This window comes from Salarias fasciatus, chromosome 13 (genome assembly GCF_902148845.1).
Source record: "Salarias fasciatus chromosome 13, fSalaFa1.1, whole genome shotgun sequence".
In the NCBI taxonomy this organism is placed as follows: Eukaryota; Metazoa; Chordata; class Actinopteri; order Blenniiformes; family Blenniidae; genus Salarias; species Salarias fasciatus.
Genome location: NC_043757.1, coordinates 337,986 through 351,932, shown reverse-complemented (window position 1 = coordinate 351,932; position 13,947 = coordinate 337,986). Strand labels below are relative to the sequence as shown.

The 13,947-nt window shown below is 49.9% G+C and overlaps 1 protein-coding gene across 1 annotated transcript in view; it reads left to right on the top strand.

Moving 5' to 3' along the window:
• The window catches only part of abhd12 (abhydrolase domain containing 12, lysophospholipase), a 29,863-nt gene that overhangs the window by 8,726 nt on the left and 7,190 nt on the right, over positions 1-13,947 (top strand). Inside the window, exons 2-11 of the mRNA XM_030107316.1 lie at positions 4,046-4,167; positions 6,934-7,039; positions 7,127-7,246; positions 7,335-7,365; positions 8,822-8,867; positions 9,555-9,687; positions 9,766-9,803; positions 9,951-10,030; positions 10,335-10,417; positions 10,534-10,612. Coding sequence (XP_029963176.1) covers positions 4,046-4,167; positions 6,934-7,039; positions 7,127-7,246; positions 7,335-7,365; positions 8,822-8,867; positions 9,555-9,687; positions 9,766-9,803; positions 9,951-10,030; positions 10,335-10,417; positions 10,534-10,612 — 838 coding nt within the window. The remainder of the gene's footprint in view (positions 1-4,045; positions 4,168-6,933; positions 7,040-7,126; positions 7,247-7,334; positions 7,366-8,821; positions 8,868-9,554; positions 9,688-9,765; positions 9,804-9,950; positions 10,031-10,334; positions 10,418-10,533; positions 10,613-13,947) is intronic.

Sequence of the window (13,947 nt, the reverse complement as noted above, 5' to 3'; positions counted from 1 at the left end):
AGCCACCACCACCAAAGGAACCTGTCAAAGCCGGGATGCTTCAGTCAGCAATTAGCAACATGCATACCTGCAGCAAAATAAAAATCATTTTATAAATTTGCAGCTTAGGGTGGGCCATATAGCATAAGAGGATCTCCCATCCCAGACACAGTGCAGCAAATAGATATAAACAGAACTAAACAAGCACAACAAAATACAACAGTTAATTAAAAAATTATTGTTGGATCCTGTTTTTGATCAGCATTTTACAAAATTGAAAATTAAGGACCTGTTAAAACTTGTGAGGACCTGTTAAAATTTTCTGAGGACCTGCTGAAAAAATTTGGAGGGCCTGTTAAAATTTTGACGAATTTCATGCCCTGTATGTTTTTATTTGTCTGAAAAATGCTTAACTTTCACTGAATCCATTGTAATATATCGTATCGATATCGAGATATCTGGCATGGATATCCAGATATGAAATTTTGCCCATATCGTTCAGCCCTAGTAGTTACTGTTGTAATTTATGTTGTGTTGTTCTGTTGTGTTGTTTTGTTATTGTTGGTATTGTTGTATTGCCATTGTGTGCTGTTCCATTGTGTTGTGTTGTTACTGTTGTGTTACTATCGTGTTGTGTTGTGTTACCTTTGTGCAACTGTTGTGTTCACTTGCTGTCGTGCTGTTACTGTAGTGTTTTGTTAACTGTTGTGTTTTGAGGTTGTTGTGTTTGATGATGTATTTTGATGTTTGGTCTGCAGTGGTGTGTAGGTTTGTGTTGTAAGAGTGTTGTGCTCTACAGCTCTGCAGCTCTACAGCTGTGTAGCTCTGCAGTAAGGCTGGACCATTAATTGAATTTTAATCTTGATTTCGATTTTGGTTACTCACGATTATAAAAATGTTATAATGGGAGAAAAACGATTAATTAGCCGCACGGCGCGGCGTGTTTGTAATTTCCTACGCTGCCAAAGTACCATGAATGCACCTTGTGCAGCCGCAGCAGCCAGGGCTCTATCAGCAGCACGTGAAGGAAGGTTCACAAACATGGCAGAAAAGGAGCCTTTAGTTGACAAAGGCAGGACTACTTCAGTCATCTGGAAGCATTTTGGCTTCAAGTCGTCAGACATCCAGCATCCTGCCACAAGTGCTGCATCAGGCGGGTTTTCAGCGCAGGTGGAAATGTTGTCACCTGCCTTCGTTAGTCGCTGAAGCCAGACCAGGTGAACAGACTCGTCTTCCTCGCCAAAAACCTGTAGGAAGTTAACGACAGGGAGTGTTTAACTATGCAGCCAACCCCTCTTTTGTTATTCAAAATAGTTTTTGAGAGAGTTCAAAGAATATTTTCAGGTTGTTTTTGACTGAGTTATTAGTGTATTTTGCATATTGCTATTTTTGCAAGTTTTATAGAAATGCATGCAGATTGGGTATTTATTTTTATTTGTTTTATTGATATTATTTAAGATATTTTTTATAAGTTTATTTTTGATTGTTCTTTCAAGTTGTAGTTTAATAAATACTCAAGTTTTGGAATTATGAATAATCGTTATTAATCATGATTTCAATATCTATCAACATAATCGTGATTATTATTTTTGCCATAATCGTCCAGCCCTACTCTGTAGTGCTGTAGCTCTACAACTCTGTAGCCTTGTGGCGCTACAGCTCTGTAGCGTTGTAGCTCTGTAGTGTTGTAGCGCTGTAGCTTTGTAGCGTTGTAGCTCTACAGCTCTATAGTGTTGTAGCGCTGTAGCGTAGATCTGTAGCGCTGTAGGTCTTTAGCGCTGTAGCTCTACAGCTCTGTAGTGTTGTAGCTCTGTAGCGTTGTAGCTCTGTAGCGTTGTAGCTCTGTAGTGTAATGTTTGGTGTTGATTTTATGTAATTTTATGTAAACATTTGTTTTTGTTGTTGCAGCACTTTGGTCAACTTAGTTGTTTTTAAAGTGCGTTATAAAGTTGCCATTGCCTTGTAGCGCTGTAGCTCTGTAGCGTTGTAGCTCTGTAGCTCTACAGCTCTATAGCACTGTAACTCTAGTGTTGTAGCTCTGTAGTGTTGTAGCTCTGTAGCGTTGTAGCTCTGTAGCTCTACAGCTCTATAGCACTGTAACTCTAGTGTTGTAGCTCTGTAGTGTTGTAGCTCTACAACTCTGAAGCATTGTAGCTTTGTAGCGTTGTAGCACTGTAACTCTGTAGCGTTGTAGCTCTGTAGCGTTGTAGCATTGTAACTCTGTAGCGTTGTAGCTCTATAGCGTTGTAGCACTGTAACTCTGTAGCGTTGTAGCTCTGTAGCGTTGTAGCACTGTAACTCTGTAGCGTTGTAGCTCTTTAGCGCTGTAGCACTGTAACTCGGTAGCGTTGTAGCTCTGTAGCGTTGTAGCTCTGTAGCGTTGTAGCACTGTAACTCTGTAGCGTTGTAGCTCTGTAGCTCTATAGTGTTGTAGCTCTGTAGCACTGTAGCACTGTAGCTCTGTAGCGTTGTAGCTCTGTAGCGTTGTAGCTTTGTAGCTCTGTAGCTCTGTAGCTTTGAAGCTCTGTAGCGTTGTAGCTCTGTAGCGCTGTAGCACTGTAACTCTGTAGCGTTGTAGCTCTGTAGCGCTGTAACTCTGTAGCATTGTAGCTCTGTAGCGTTGTAGCTCTGTAGCTCTGTAGCATTGTAGCTCTGTAGCGCTGTAGCACTGTAACTCTGTAGCGTTGTAGCTCTGTAGCGCTGTAGCACTGTAACTCTGTAGCGTTGTAGCTCTGTAGCGTTGTAGCTCTATAGCGTTGTAGCTCTGTAACTCTGTAGCGTTGTAGCTCTGTAGCGTTGTAGCACTGTAACTCTGTAGTGTTGTAGCGCTGTAGCACTGTAACTCTGTAGCGTTGTAGCTCTGTAGTGTTGTAGCTCTGTAGCGTTGTAGCTCTGTAGTGTTGTAGCTCTGTAGCGCTGTAGCACTGTAACTCTGTAGCGTTGTAGCGCTGTAGCACTGTAACTCTGTAGCGTTGTAGCTCTGTAGTGTTGTAGCTCTGTAGCGTTGTAGCTCTGTAGTGTTGTAGCTCTGTAGCGCTGTAGCACTGTAACTCTGTAGCGTTGTAGCTCTGTAGCTCTATAGTGTTGTAGCTCTGTAGTGCTGTAGCACTGTAACTCTGTAGCGTTGTAGCGCTGTAGCACTGTAGCTCTGTAGCGTTGTAGCTCTGTAGCGTTGTAGCTCTGTAGCGCTGTAGCGTTGTAGCTCTGTAGCGTTGTAGCGTTGTAGCTTTGTAGCGTTGTAGCTCTGTAGCGCGGTAGCACTGTAACTCTGTAGCGTTGTAGCTCTGTAGCGCTGTAGCACTGTAACTCTGTAGCGTTGTAGCTCTGTAGCGTTGTAGTTCTGTAGCATTTTAGCTCTGTAGCGCTGTAGCACTGTAACTCTGTAGCGTTGTAGCTCTGTAGCGTTGTAGCTCTGTAGCATTGTAGCTCTGTAGCGCTGTAGCACTGTAACTCTGTAGCGTTGTAGCTCTGTAGCGTTGTAGCTCTGTAGCGCTGTAGCTCTGTAGCATTGTAGCTCTGTAGCGTTGTAGCTCTGTAGCTCTGTAGCGCTGTAGCTCTGTAGCTCTGTAGCGTTGTAGCTCTGTAGCGTTGTAGCTCTGTAGCGTTGTAGCTCTGTAGCGCTGTAGCTCTGTAGCTCTGTAGCGTTGTAGCTCTGTAGCTCTGTAGCGTTGTAGCTCTGTAGCGCTGTAGCTCTGTAGCATTGTAGCTTTGTAGCTCTGTAGCGTTGTAGCTCTGTAACTCTGTAGCGTTGTAGCTCTGTAGCGCTGTAGCTCTGTAGCGTTGTAGCTCTGTAGCATTGTAGCTCTGTAGCGTTGTAGCTCTGTAGCTCTGTAGCGTTGTAGCTCTGTAGCGTTGTAGCTCTGTAGCATTGTAGCTCTGTAGCTCTGTAGCGTTGTAGCTCTGTAGCGCTGTAGCTCTGTAGCGTTGTAGCTCTGTAGCTCTGTAGCGTTGTAGCTCTGTAGCGCTGTAGCTCCAGGCAGCAGCTCTGAGCTTCAGAACCGTTCTTGGGTCCGGAGACCTGGCTGGACGCAGAGCCGGGTGCTGAGGTGTGTTTTCTGTCCGGCAGGTGGGGGCTGCTGAGGAGGATGAGGAGGGTCCTGCTGGGGCTGCTGCTGCTCTACCTGTCGGTGCCCTTCATCATCAAACTCTTCCCCTCCATCCAGGCCAAACTCGTCTTCCTCAACTTTGGTTTGTGCCACTTTGTTTCTTGTTGGTGTTTCAAAGTAAGAGCATACAGCGATCGGGGTCTCCAGAGGAGGAGTGGAAAACTTTCTGTCATTGAATCATTGAGCTTCATTTAAACCTACACTAAGGAACTTTTCAACCTTAATAAAACATTTTCATATCTTTTGTGATGATACATCGACTTACAACTAGTTGAACGACCCTCTGTCACGGGCTGAGGGCGTCAGTATTGCTTTCACTTGGACTAAGCAGCTGTGAGGAGGGTGGTAGGAACCCTGCACACTAAAAAACTCCAAATGTACAGACTGCTTTACGGCATGCGTCACATCATGATATAACATTGTTTAGCCACCATTAGATTCATTACCTCGTCGCTATCCATCCTTCACACAGCCACTGGAAACAAATGTAGGCGAGTTCAGTCCGACAGCACGCCACCGGGAGCAGCATTTTACCATGCCACGTGCTAGTCCTCATGGGAACTGTAGTATTCCTTCAGGCAAAACACTACCGCTTTTGTCCACTGGCGCCGCCAAAATCAACGAAAACTGAAAGTTCCTAAGTGTTGCTTTAACAGAAACAGCAGAGTGAAGCTCGTGAAGCTGCTGCAGCTGCGTCTTTAGAGAAACAAGGGATTTAAAGACGACAACAACCCTTCACCATGTTGACAGATTGCTCTCGTGGTTTTCTAAAGCGCAGCGGCTGCTAATGCCGACGACCCGGAGACGAGAATGTTTAAATATCTGGAAACGTTTTCTACCCTCAGCTCTGTGACACAGAGGACTCACTGTGACCCCTCTGTGACCCCTCTGTGACCCCTCTGTGACCCCTCTCTTGACCCCTCTGTGACTCCTCTGTGACCCCTCTGTGACCCCTCTATGGGAGTGGCTAGTGTGACGTCACAAGTCACTTCCGGGTCCAGGGCTTCCAGCGCTCAGTGTAAACACCATGGCTGTTGCCAAAGAACCGGTCACTTTTTCACGGTGACAGGGTGTTTTGCTGCCTTTCCAAAGTCAGTGAAGAGGCTCTAAACTCTTACAACTCAAACCGAGCTGTAAATGTTTCTGTGCTGACAGGAGGAAGTCTGAAAGGGAAAGTCCAGGCTTCAATGAAAAACAACACTTGCGAGGTTGAGGTGAGTGAGTAGGTGCTAGCTAGCATTAACACTAGGATGTCAGTCGTCGCATCAAGTTGTGTAATTTAACTATTGATTGATTATCTATGTTAGAACTGGGTTCTGTCTGTCTGCGGTTTGTGGACAACTTACAGTTTATTCTAGAAGTGTCATCCAGGGAAGCAATTTTAAACCAAACCTCAAACACGCCATAAAGCAGAAGCAGCACACATTAAGTACAGGTTAAAAAGGAAAAGAATAATAATAAAAAAGAATGCCCTTACAGAATATCTAATAATACTGTGGGATTAATAAAGGATTATTAACTTTCAATAACTCGCTGCTCCATCCTGCCACGGAGAGGAGGCAGTTTGAACAGTGCGCAACGACGCACAGCTGCTGCAGAGCAGCTTCAGATCCAGCGGGGGGCGCTGCTGTTCAGCCCTGAAAAGACGTGTGACTTTATTTTGTCCTGTTCAGTTTTACACAGTATTTTACTGGCCAGTAGAGTTACTGTTGATGCGTCGGCGCCACGAGAGGAGCTGATGTGGGAACCAGCAGGACCTGAAGAACCGCGACTGACATGTAAATAAACTCTAAAGTTTAGCAAATGATTCATTTAATCAGTGATGTGAAGCAGCCTGGAAATAATATCAGCTGAAGGGAGATTAAATACAGACAGAGGACGTTTAGCCAAACATTTAATTTAGACTTCTATAAATTGTCTTTAATTTCAGCAGCACCGGGAGCGGGGGGCACGCGCCGCCCTCGAGGACTGAGTCCCGGGTCCTGCTCTGTCCGGGGTCCTGCTCAGGACCGGGGTCCTGCTCAGGACCGGGTCCAGTGCTGGGTGTGTGTGTCTCGGTGGGACCGTCCCGCCGTGGGGAGGAGACCGGGCGGCGGTGCCGCTGCTGTCTGGCTCTGAGACATCATTAAATGAAACAATACAAATCTGAGCTGTATAACGTGAGTCCGCCTCATTATTCATAATATCAGGAAAAATAATATAAAGATGTGACATCAGAGGAAAGCAGCAGTAGGATCTGGTTTTGTTGACATCGTTCCTGTTGTTACAACACGGGACACAGCACCGCACCACACGCTTTGGACACGGAAGTGACGTATTCAGCTTCGATGACGGAGCTACTAGCCATTCCCATAGGCCCCTCTATTGACCCCTCTGTGACCCCTCTGTGACTACTCTGTGACCCCTCTGTGACCCCTCTCTTGACCCCTCTGTGACCCCTCTGTGACTGCTCTGTGACCCCTCTGTGACCCCTCTCTTGACTCCTCTGTGACCCCTCTGTGACTGCTCTGTGACCCCTCTCTTGACTCCTCTGTGACCCCTCTGTGACTGCTCTGTGACCCCTCTGTGACCCCTCTCTTGACTCCTCTGTGACCCCTCTGTGACTGCTCTGTGACCCCTCTGTGACCCCTCTCTTGACTCCTCTGTGACCCCTCTCTTGACCCCTCTGTGACCCCTCTCTTGACCCCTCTGTGACTGCTCTGTGACCCCTCTGTGACCCCTCTCTTGACCCCTCTGTGACCCCTCTCTTGACTCCTCTGTGACTGCTCTGTGACCCCTCTGTGACCCCTCTCTTGACCCCTCTGTGACCCCTCTCTTGACTCATGCTTATCCTCTGATGTTCCTGCAGTGAGAATGCCCTATTTCATCGACCTCAAACGACCCTTGGACCAGGGGTTGAACCACACTTACAACTTCTACCTGGAACCTGAGAAAGGACTGAAGATTGGAATTTGGTACACACACACACACACACACACACACACACACACACACACACACACACACACACACCCCCCTGTGTAACGCTTGCTGTGTGTCAGGCACACCGTTCCTGCTGTGATGTGGAGAGACGCTCAGGGGAAACATGCAGAGTGGTACGACTCTACGTTTAGCTCCGCCCACCCAGTCATCCTCTATCTCCATGGAAACGCAGGGACCAGGTCTCTCTCTCTCTGTCTCACTGTGACATTCACACACACACACACACACACAGAGTGGTGTTTGACTGAATGTCTTGTGTGTCCGCAGAGGCGGAGACCACAGAGTGCAGCTCTACAAGGTAGGTCACCACCACAGGACTGGGTGGAGGACTGGTGGAGGACTGGTGGAGGACTGGTGGAGGGCTGGTGGAGGACTGGGTGGAGGACTGGTGGAGGGCTGGTGGAGGGCTGGGTGGAGGGCTGGTGGAGGGCTGGTGGAGGACTGGGTGGAGGGCTGGTGGAGGACTGGTGGAGGACTGGTGGAGGGCTGGTGGAGGGCTGGGTGGAGGGCTGGTGGAGGGCTGGTGGAGGACTGGGTGGAGGGCTGGTGGAGGACTGGTGGAGGACTGGGTGGAGGACTGGGTGGAGGACTGGTGGAGGGCTGGTGGAGGGCTGGGTGGAGGGCTGGTGGAGGGCTGGTGGAGGACTGGGTGGAGGGCTGGTGGAGGACTGGTGGAGGACTGGGTGGAGGGCTGGGTGGAGGACTGGTGGAGGGCTGGTGGAGGGCTGGGTGGAGGGCTGGTGGAGGACTGGTGGAGGACTGGGTGGAGGACTGGGTGGAGGGCTGGTGGAGGACTGGGTGGAGGGCTGGTGGAGGACTGGTGGAGGACTGGGTGGAGGGCTGGTGGAGGACTGGTGGAGGACTGGGTGGAGGACTGGGTGGAGGGCTGGTGGAGGGCTGGTGGAGGACTGGGTGGAGGACTGGGTGGAGGGCTGGTGGAGGGCTGGTGGAGGACTGGGTGGAGGGCTGGGTGGAGGACTGGGTGGAGGGCTGGTGGAGGACTGGTGGAGGACTGGGTGGAGGACTGGGTGGAGGGCTGGTGGAGGGCTGGTGGAGGACTGGGTGGAGGACTGGGTGGAGGGCTGGTGGAGGGCTGGTGGAGGACTGGGTGGAGGGCTGGGTGGAGGACTGGGTGGAGGGCTGGTGGAGGACTGGTGGAGGACTGGGTGGAGGGCTGGTGGAGGACTGGTGGAGGACTGGGTGGAGGACTGGGTGGAGGGCTGGTGGAGGGCTGGTGGAGGGCTGGTGGAGGGCTGGTGGAGGACTGGGTGGAGGACTGGTGGAGGGCTGGTGGAGGGCTGGGTGGAGGGCTGGTGGAGGGCTGGGTGGAGGACTGGGTGGAGGGCTGGTGGAGGGCTGGTGGAGGTCTGGTGGAGGGCTGGGTGGAGGACTGGGTGGAGGGCTGGTGGAGGGCTGGTGGAGGTCTGGTGGAGGGCTGGGTGGAGGACTGGTGGAGGGCTGGTGGAGGGCTGGTGGAGGGCTGGTGGAGGGCTGGTGGAGGACTGGGTGGAGGTCTGGTGGAGGACTGGGTGGAGGTCTGGTGGAGGACTGGGTGGAGGTCTGGTGGAGGTCTGGTGGAGGACTGGGTGGAGGTCTGGTGGAGGGCTGGGTGGAGGTCTGGTGGAGGTCTGGTGGAGGTCTGGTGGAGGTCTGGTGGAGGACTGGTGGAGGACTGGGTGGAGGTCTGGTGGAGGGCTGGTGGAGGACTGAGTCTTCTGCTGCAGACTGAGCTGTCATTGACTGTCTTCTTTCAGGTCCTCAGTTACTTAGGATACCACGTGGTCACATTCGATTACAGAGGTGAGACATTTGTCTGTGTACACACACACACACACACACACACACACACACACACACACACACACACACACACACGATCCACAGCTGCTGTTTTCAAACATCTGAAATGGAAGTCTGTGGCTGTTGAAGTCAGGTGAAGATCAGTCTCATGAAATGTGCTGAACAGGGTACAGCCGCACAGGGTAGGGTACAGCCGCACAGGGTAGGGTACAGCCGCACCGGGCAGAGTACAGCCGCACAGGGTAGGGTACAGCCGCACTGGGTAGGGTACAGCCGCACTGGGTAGGGTACAGCCGCACCGGGCAGAGTACAGCCGCACTGGGTAGGGTACAGCCGCACCGGGCAGAGTACAGCCGCACTGGGTAGGGTACAGCCTACACTCCAGGAAGTGGAGGAAGATGCTAAAAACACCAATGTAACCAGTGGAACCCAGCCTGGGGTTCCAGATCCACATGGGTCTCAGACTCCAGTCCAGAACCGCTCTTCACATCATGAAGTGTTCCGTCTAAAGTTCTTCTGAACCGGATCCGGATCCAGACTCAGGGTTCCCTTCAGCAGGACTGACCTGGTTCTGCCAGGAGAACCAGCCGGGCCTCGGTTCTGTGACGAGGTACATGGTGTGTGTAACACTGTGTGTGTGTGTGTGTGTGTGTGTGTGTGTGTGTGTGTGTGTGTGTGTGTGTGCAGGCTGGGGAGACTCGGACGGCTCCCCGTCAGAAGGAGGGATGACATCAGACGCTCTCTTTATCTACGATTGGCTGAAACAGCGAACGCACAAGACGCTGCCGCTCTACATCTGGGGACATTCACTGGGAACCGGGTACACACACACACACACACACACACACACACACAGTGATATGGTGGAAGACAGACATGATGTCTCCTGTTTTTACAGAGTTGCAACAAACCTGGTGAGACAGCTGTGTGACAGAGGTGAGACACACACTGACTGAGCTCTGATTGGCTGCCTGGCTAAACATTTCTTGGTATCTTACAGAGTTGTATCAAGCTGTACTATAAGCAGTGAGACCCAGTGCATTATGGGTAGGAACCAGACACATGTCAGTCTGTTTTTCACAGGAAGTCCTCCCAGCGCTCTGATCCTGGAGTCTCCCTTCACCAACATCCGAGAGGAAGCCCGGAGCCATCCGTTCTCCATGGTAACGCCACACACACCTCGGTTACCTGGCACCCAAGGTGTGTGTGTGTGCGGTTCTCCGCTAGTCTAACCCTCCAGCAGCTCCTCTAGAAACGGTTAGAGAACCGAGGAACCTCCAGGAAGAACCTGTCTGAGAAGCCAGAACCCAGTGTTCTGCTGGATCGCACGGGACCTCAGTGCAGCCGGGAGCCAGCAGGGGGCAGCACTCTGAGAACTGCTGCTGTCAGTGTGGGAGGCGAAGACAACCTTACACTGTGTGTGTGTGTGTGTGTGTGTGTGTGTGTGTGTGTGTGTGTGTGTGTCAGGTGTACAGGTATCTTCCAGGATTTGATTGGTTCTTTCTGGATTCCATCACAGCAAACAACATCCGGTTTGCTAGCGATGAAAAGTAGGTAGCATCACTTTGAGGTGAGCTCATGTAAAGACGTGTGTGTTTATATCAAGTCCTGTGTGTGTGTGTGTGTGTGTGTGTGTGTGTGTGTGTGTGTGTGTGTGTGTTTGCAGTGTGAATTACATCTCCTGTCCTCTCCTGATCCTGCACGCTGAAGATGACACCGTGGTTCCCTTCCATCTTGGGAAAAAGGTATGGAGAGAATAGAAACCTTTTTTCCTCAACTGTCTTCATCTTCATGAGGACAGTAAACACACCACAGCAGTCGTGATTTCCGTGTGTGTGTTTCTGCCGAGCTCCAGCCTCCTCTGGTGAAACAAGATGATGCTGAAGTGCAGAAAAGCTGGAACACCAGGGATCTTCCAGCAGGGGGCGATGATGCTGGTTTCAAAAAGAGCCCGGGTCTCATTAGAACCATTCAGAAATGCAGGTTTTCAGAGTGATGATAAACCCACAGAGCTCCTGGTTCCAGACCAGGTTCTGGTCTCTGGCTCTGGTTCTTCTGGACCAGACTCTGATTTTCACATCAATCATCTGTTGATTTGATTTCAGGAGTTAAAGTTCAGCATCAATCAGCCAATCACAGCTCCTCCTCTGTCCAGGTGATGCAGTCATGTGACAGGCTGGACCAATCACATTACACCGGGTTTCAAATGTTCAATATTTGATTTTATGAGTTAAGCTACGTTCACACCGCCAAGTGCTGTCTGCGATTTTGCGTCAAAGACAAGTGAAAACAAATGGGAACGCGCGTTCCAGCTGCGATGAGACGCAACGCGTCGGACGCGGCGCGTCGTCACGACGCGTCACAACGCGTCGTGCGGCGCGTCGGGGCGTTGGCGCTACGCGTCGCGATTTTGCGTCCGACGCCGAAGTTGGGAAATCTGAACTTTGGCGCGTCGCGATTTTGCGGCAAACCAATCATAGAGCGTGTCCATGGTGACGTCGGCCAGGGAGCGGGAACCGGTCCGAAGAGAAGCACTACGACCATGGAGGAGCGTGTTAAAGCCCGTCCATGCTTCACATGTCCGCGTTTCCACGTCCGCTTTGGAAGCTCCGCGCTCCACCGATGCGGATATTTGAATATTTATTTTATTTGGAGCCTTAAATATAAAACACATCACGTGTTAAATATATATAATCATGTCCTGTCGCTTTTTTGTTAATGCTATACAGGAAAAAAGGGCATATTTCAGACATAGTTGGACATTGCGATTATTTGTGATTAATCATGATTAATTAATTTGTAAACTGTGATTAATCTGATTAAAAATTTTAATCATTTGACAGCCCTAGTAAAAATATTACTACAGTACTGAATAAAAAATATATTCTCTTTCTCAAAATAAGAAACAATAAGCAACAAATAAGAACCTCAAGGGTCCAAACTGCATAAATGATGTAAATAACTGTCCAGGTCCTTCAGCTGAATCAGGCTCTGGTGGTGGACATTCCGTCTGTCCGTCTTTCAGAGACGTATTCACTCTCCCTTCTATCAGTCTCTCTGAAGCGTCTCTCAGGACCACGGAAAGCTTTTCTCATAGCGTTAGCATCTGGAGTGTTTTTTCTGTGCTCTCCAGTCAGAACGAGGCTCTGCTCCACCAGACCTCCTGGCGGCTTGGCAGTAGTTTGATGACTCTGCTGCGTTGATCACCATCAGTTTAAAGTTGGTATCATAACTTCTCCTCTGTTGTTGCTCAGTTGTCCAGCGTTCAGCCCCTTTGTTCCAGATGATCCGCCATTTTTCATCAGATCATTTGATCTCATTTCATCGCTCCACTCGCTCTCTGCTCAGTGATACTTTGGCGCCATCTAGCGGCGCGGATGCGTATTGACCATCTACCGTAAGTCCGCGATTATAACACCACCCCACTTTGAGGATGCAGTTTCTGGAAAAAAACATCGTCTTATATTCGGACCAATACGGTCATTAAGACAGAGGGTCTGTTGGTCTGTGTCCACATCGGGTCCAGCAGGTCACTCAGGGAAACGAGGACTTTGCTTCTAGACAAAATAGTTTAAATAGCTCTGGTTTGAAACTATAAGAGAAATGTGAATAAGGTAAATCCTCTTTTTGATGAAAAGACATCCAGACATAAGTCAATCAATCAATCAATCAGTGTATTTTTGTACAGCCCAGTATCACAACAGCAGCTGCCTCAGAGGCTTCAAGATGTTACATTGGTCGGTAAAATAAAAACAGTGAATAAGCATAATGGTAATATGTCAATATTTACAGTAAGGAGACAAAACGAAGCAACCACCGCCTTAGACCCTCACATCCGGCAAGAACACACTCCAGAAACCCAGTGGGAGAAGAAGAGATCTTTTGGGGAGAACCACAGTATGGAGGGATCCCTCTCCCAGGGACGGACAGCTTTGGCAACAGCTAGCATGAGACAATAAGAAGTAAAGCCTAGGACAATGTTGAGGACAGTCCGTTGGACGGTCCAGCACAGGAACCACGTTTCCCAGCAGTAGAACCGAAGCCAGTCCACGGGCAGGACCGACAGGAGTGTCCTCCCGGTCCGGACGGAGCTTGTTCGTAGGCCCTCGTAATAGTGGAGTCAGCAACTGAAACTGGAGAAGACTCCCCCTCGAAGGGGGGGACAGCAGGGGAAAAGCAATGAAGGGACTAAAGGGAATAACATTCAGACATTAGAGGACAGGGCTCAGTGCACCGTACTTCCCACAGCATTCTAGCTCCTCGGGCAGCTTTGTGGATAGTTTACTGTTTAAACTAGTAAGTCCTGAGCCTTTCTAGGTCCCTCACCGACCAGGTCCCAGAGGACAGTCAGAGACTGAGGGTCCAGACCTATTCCATCAGTGATGAGCAGGTTTACATTGGCTGGCTTCAGTCTGTTGTTAGCATATGAGCTTAGCCACTCGCATCAATCCCTGAGTTTACTTTTGCCAGCAGCCACACAACCCGCTGAGCTCCCTGCTGCCTTTAGAGAAACGCTCTATAAAGTAACACGCTGTTAGCTACCGGAGTGTCTGGGTGTACTGTCAGTGAGTTGTTAGCTTAGCCGTTAGCTACCGGAGTGTCTGGGTTTACTGTCAGTGAGTTGTTAGCTTAGCCGTTAGCTACCGGAGTGTCTGGGTGTACTGTCAGTGAGTTGTTAGCTTAGGCCGTTAGCTACCGGAGTGTCTGGGTTTACTGTCAGTGAGTTGTTAGCTTAGCCGTTAGCTACCGGAGTGTCCTGGGTTTACTGTCAGTGAGTTGTTAGCTTAGCCGTTAGCTACCGGAGTGTCTGGGTGTACTGTCAGTGAGTTGTTAGCTTAGCCGTTAGCTACCGGAGTGTCTGGGTGTACTGTCAGTGAGTTGTTAGCTTAGCCGTTAGCTACCGGAGTGTCTGGGTTTACTGTCAGTGAGTTGTTAGCTTAGCCGTTAGCTACCGGAGTGTCTGGGTGTACTGTCAGTGAGTTGTTAGCTTAGCCGTTAGCTACCGGAGTGTCTGGGTTTACTGTCAGTGAGTTGTTAGCTTAGCCGTTAGCTACCGGAGTGTCTGGGTTTACTGTCAGTG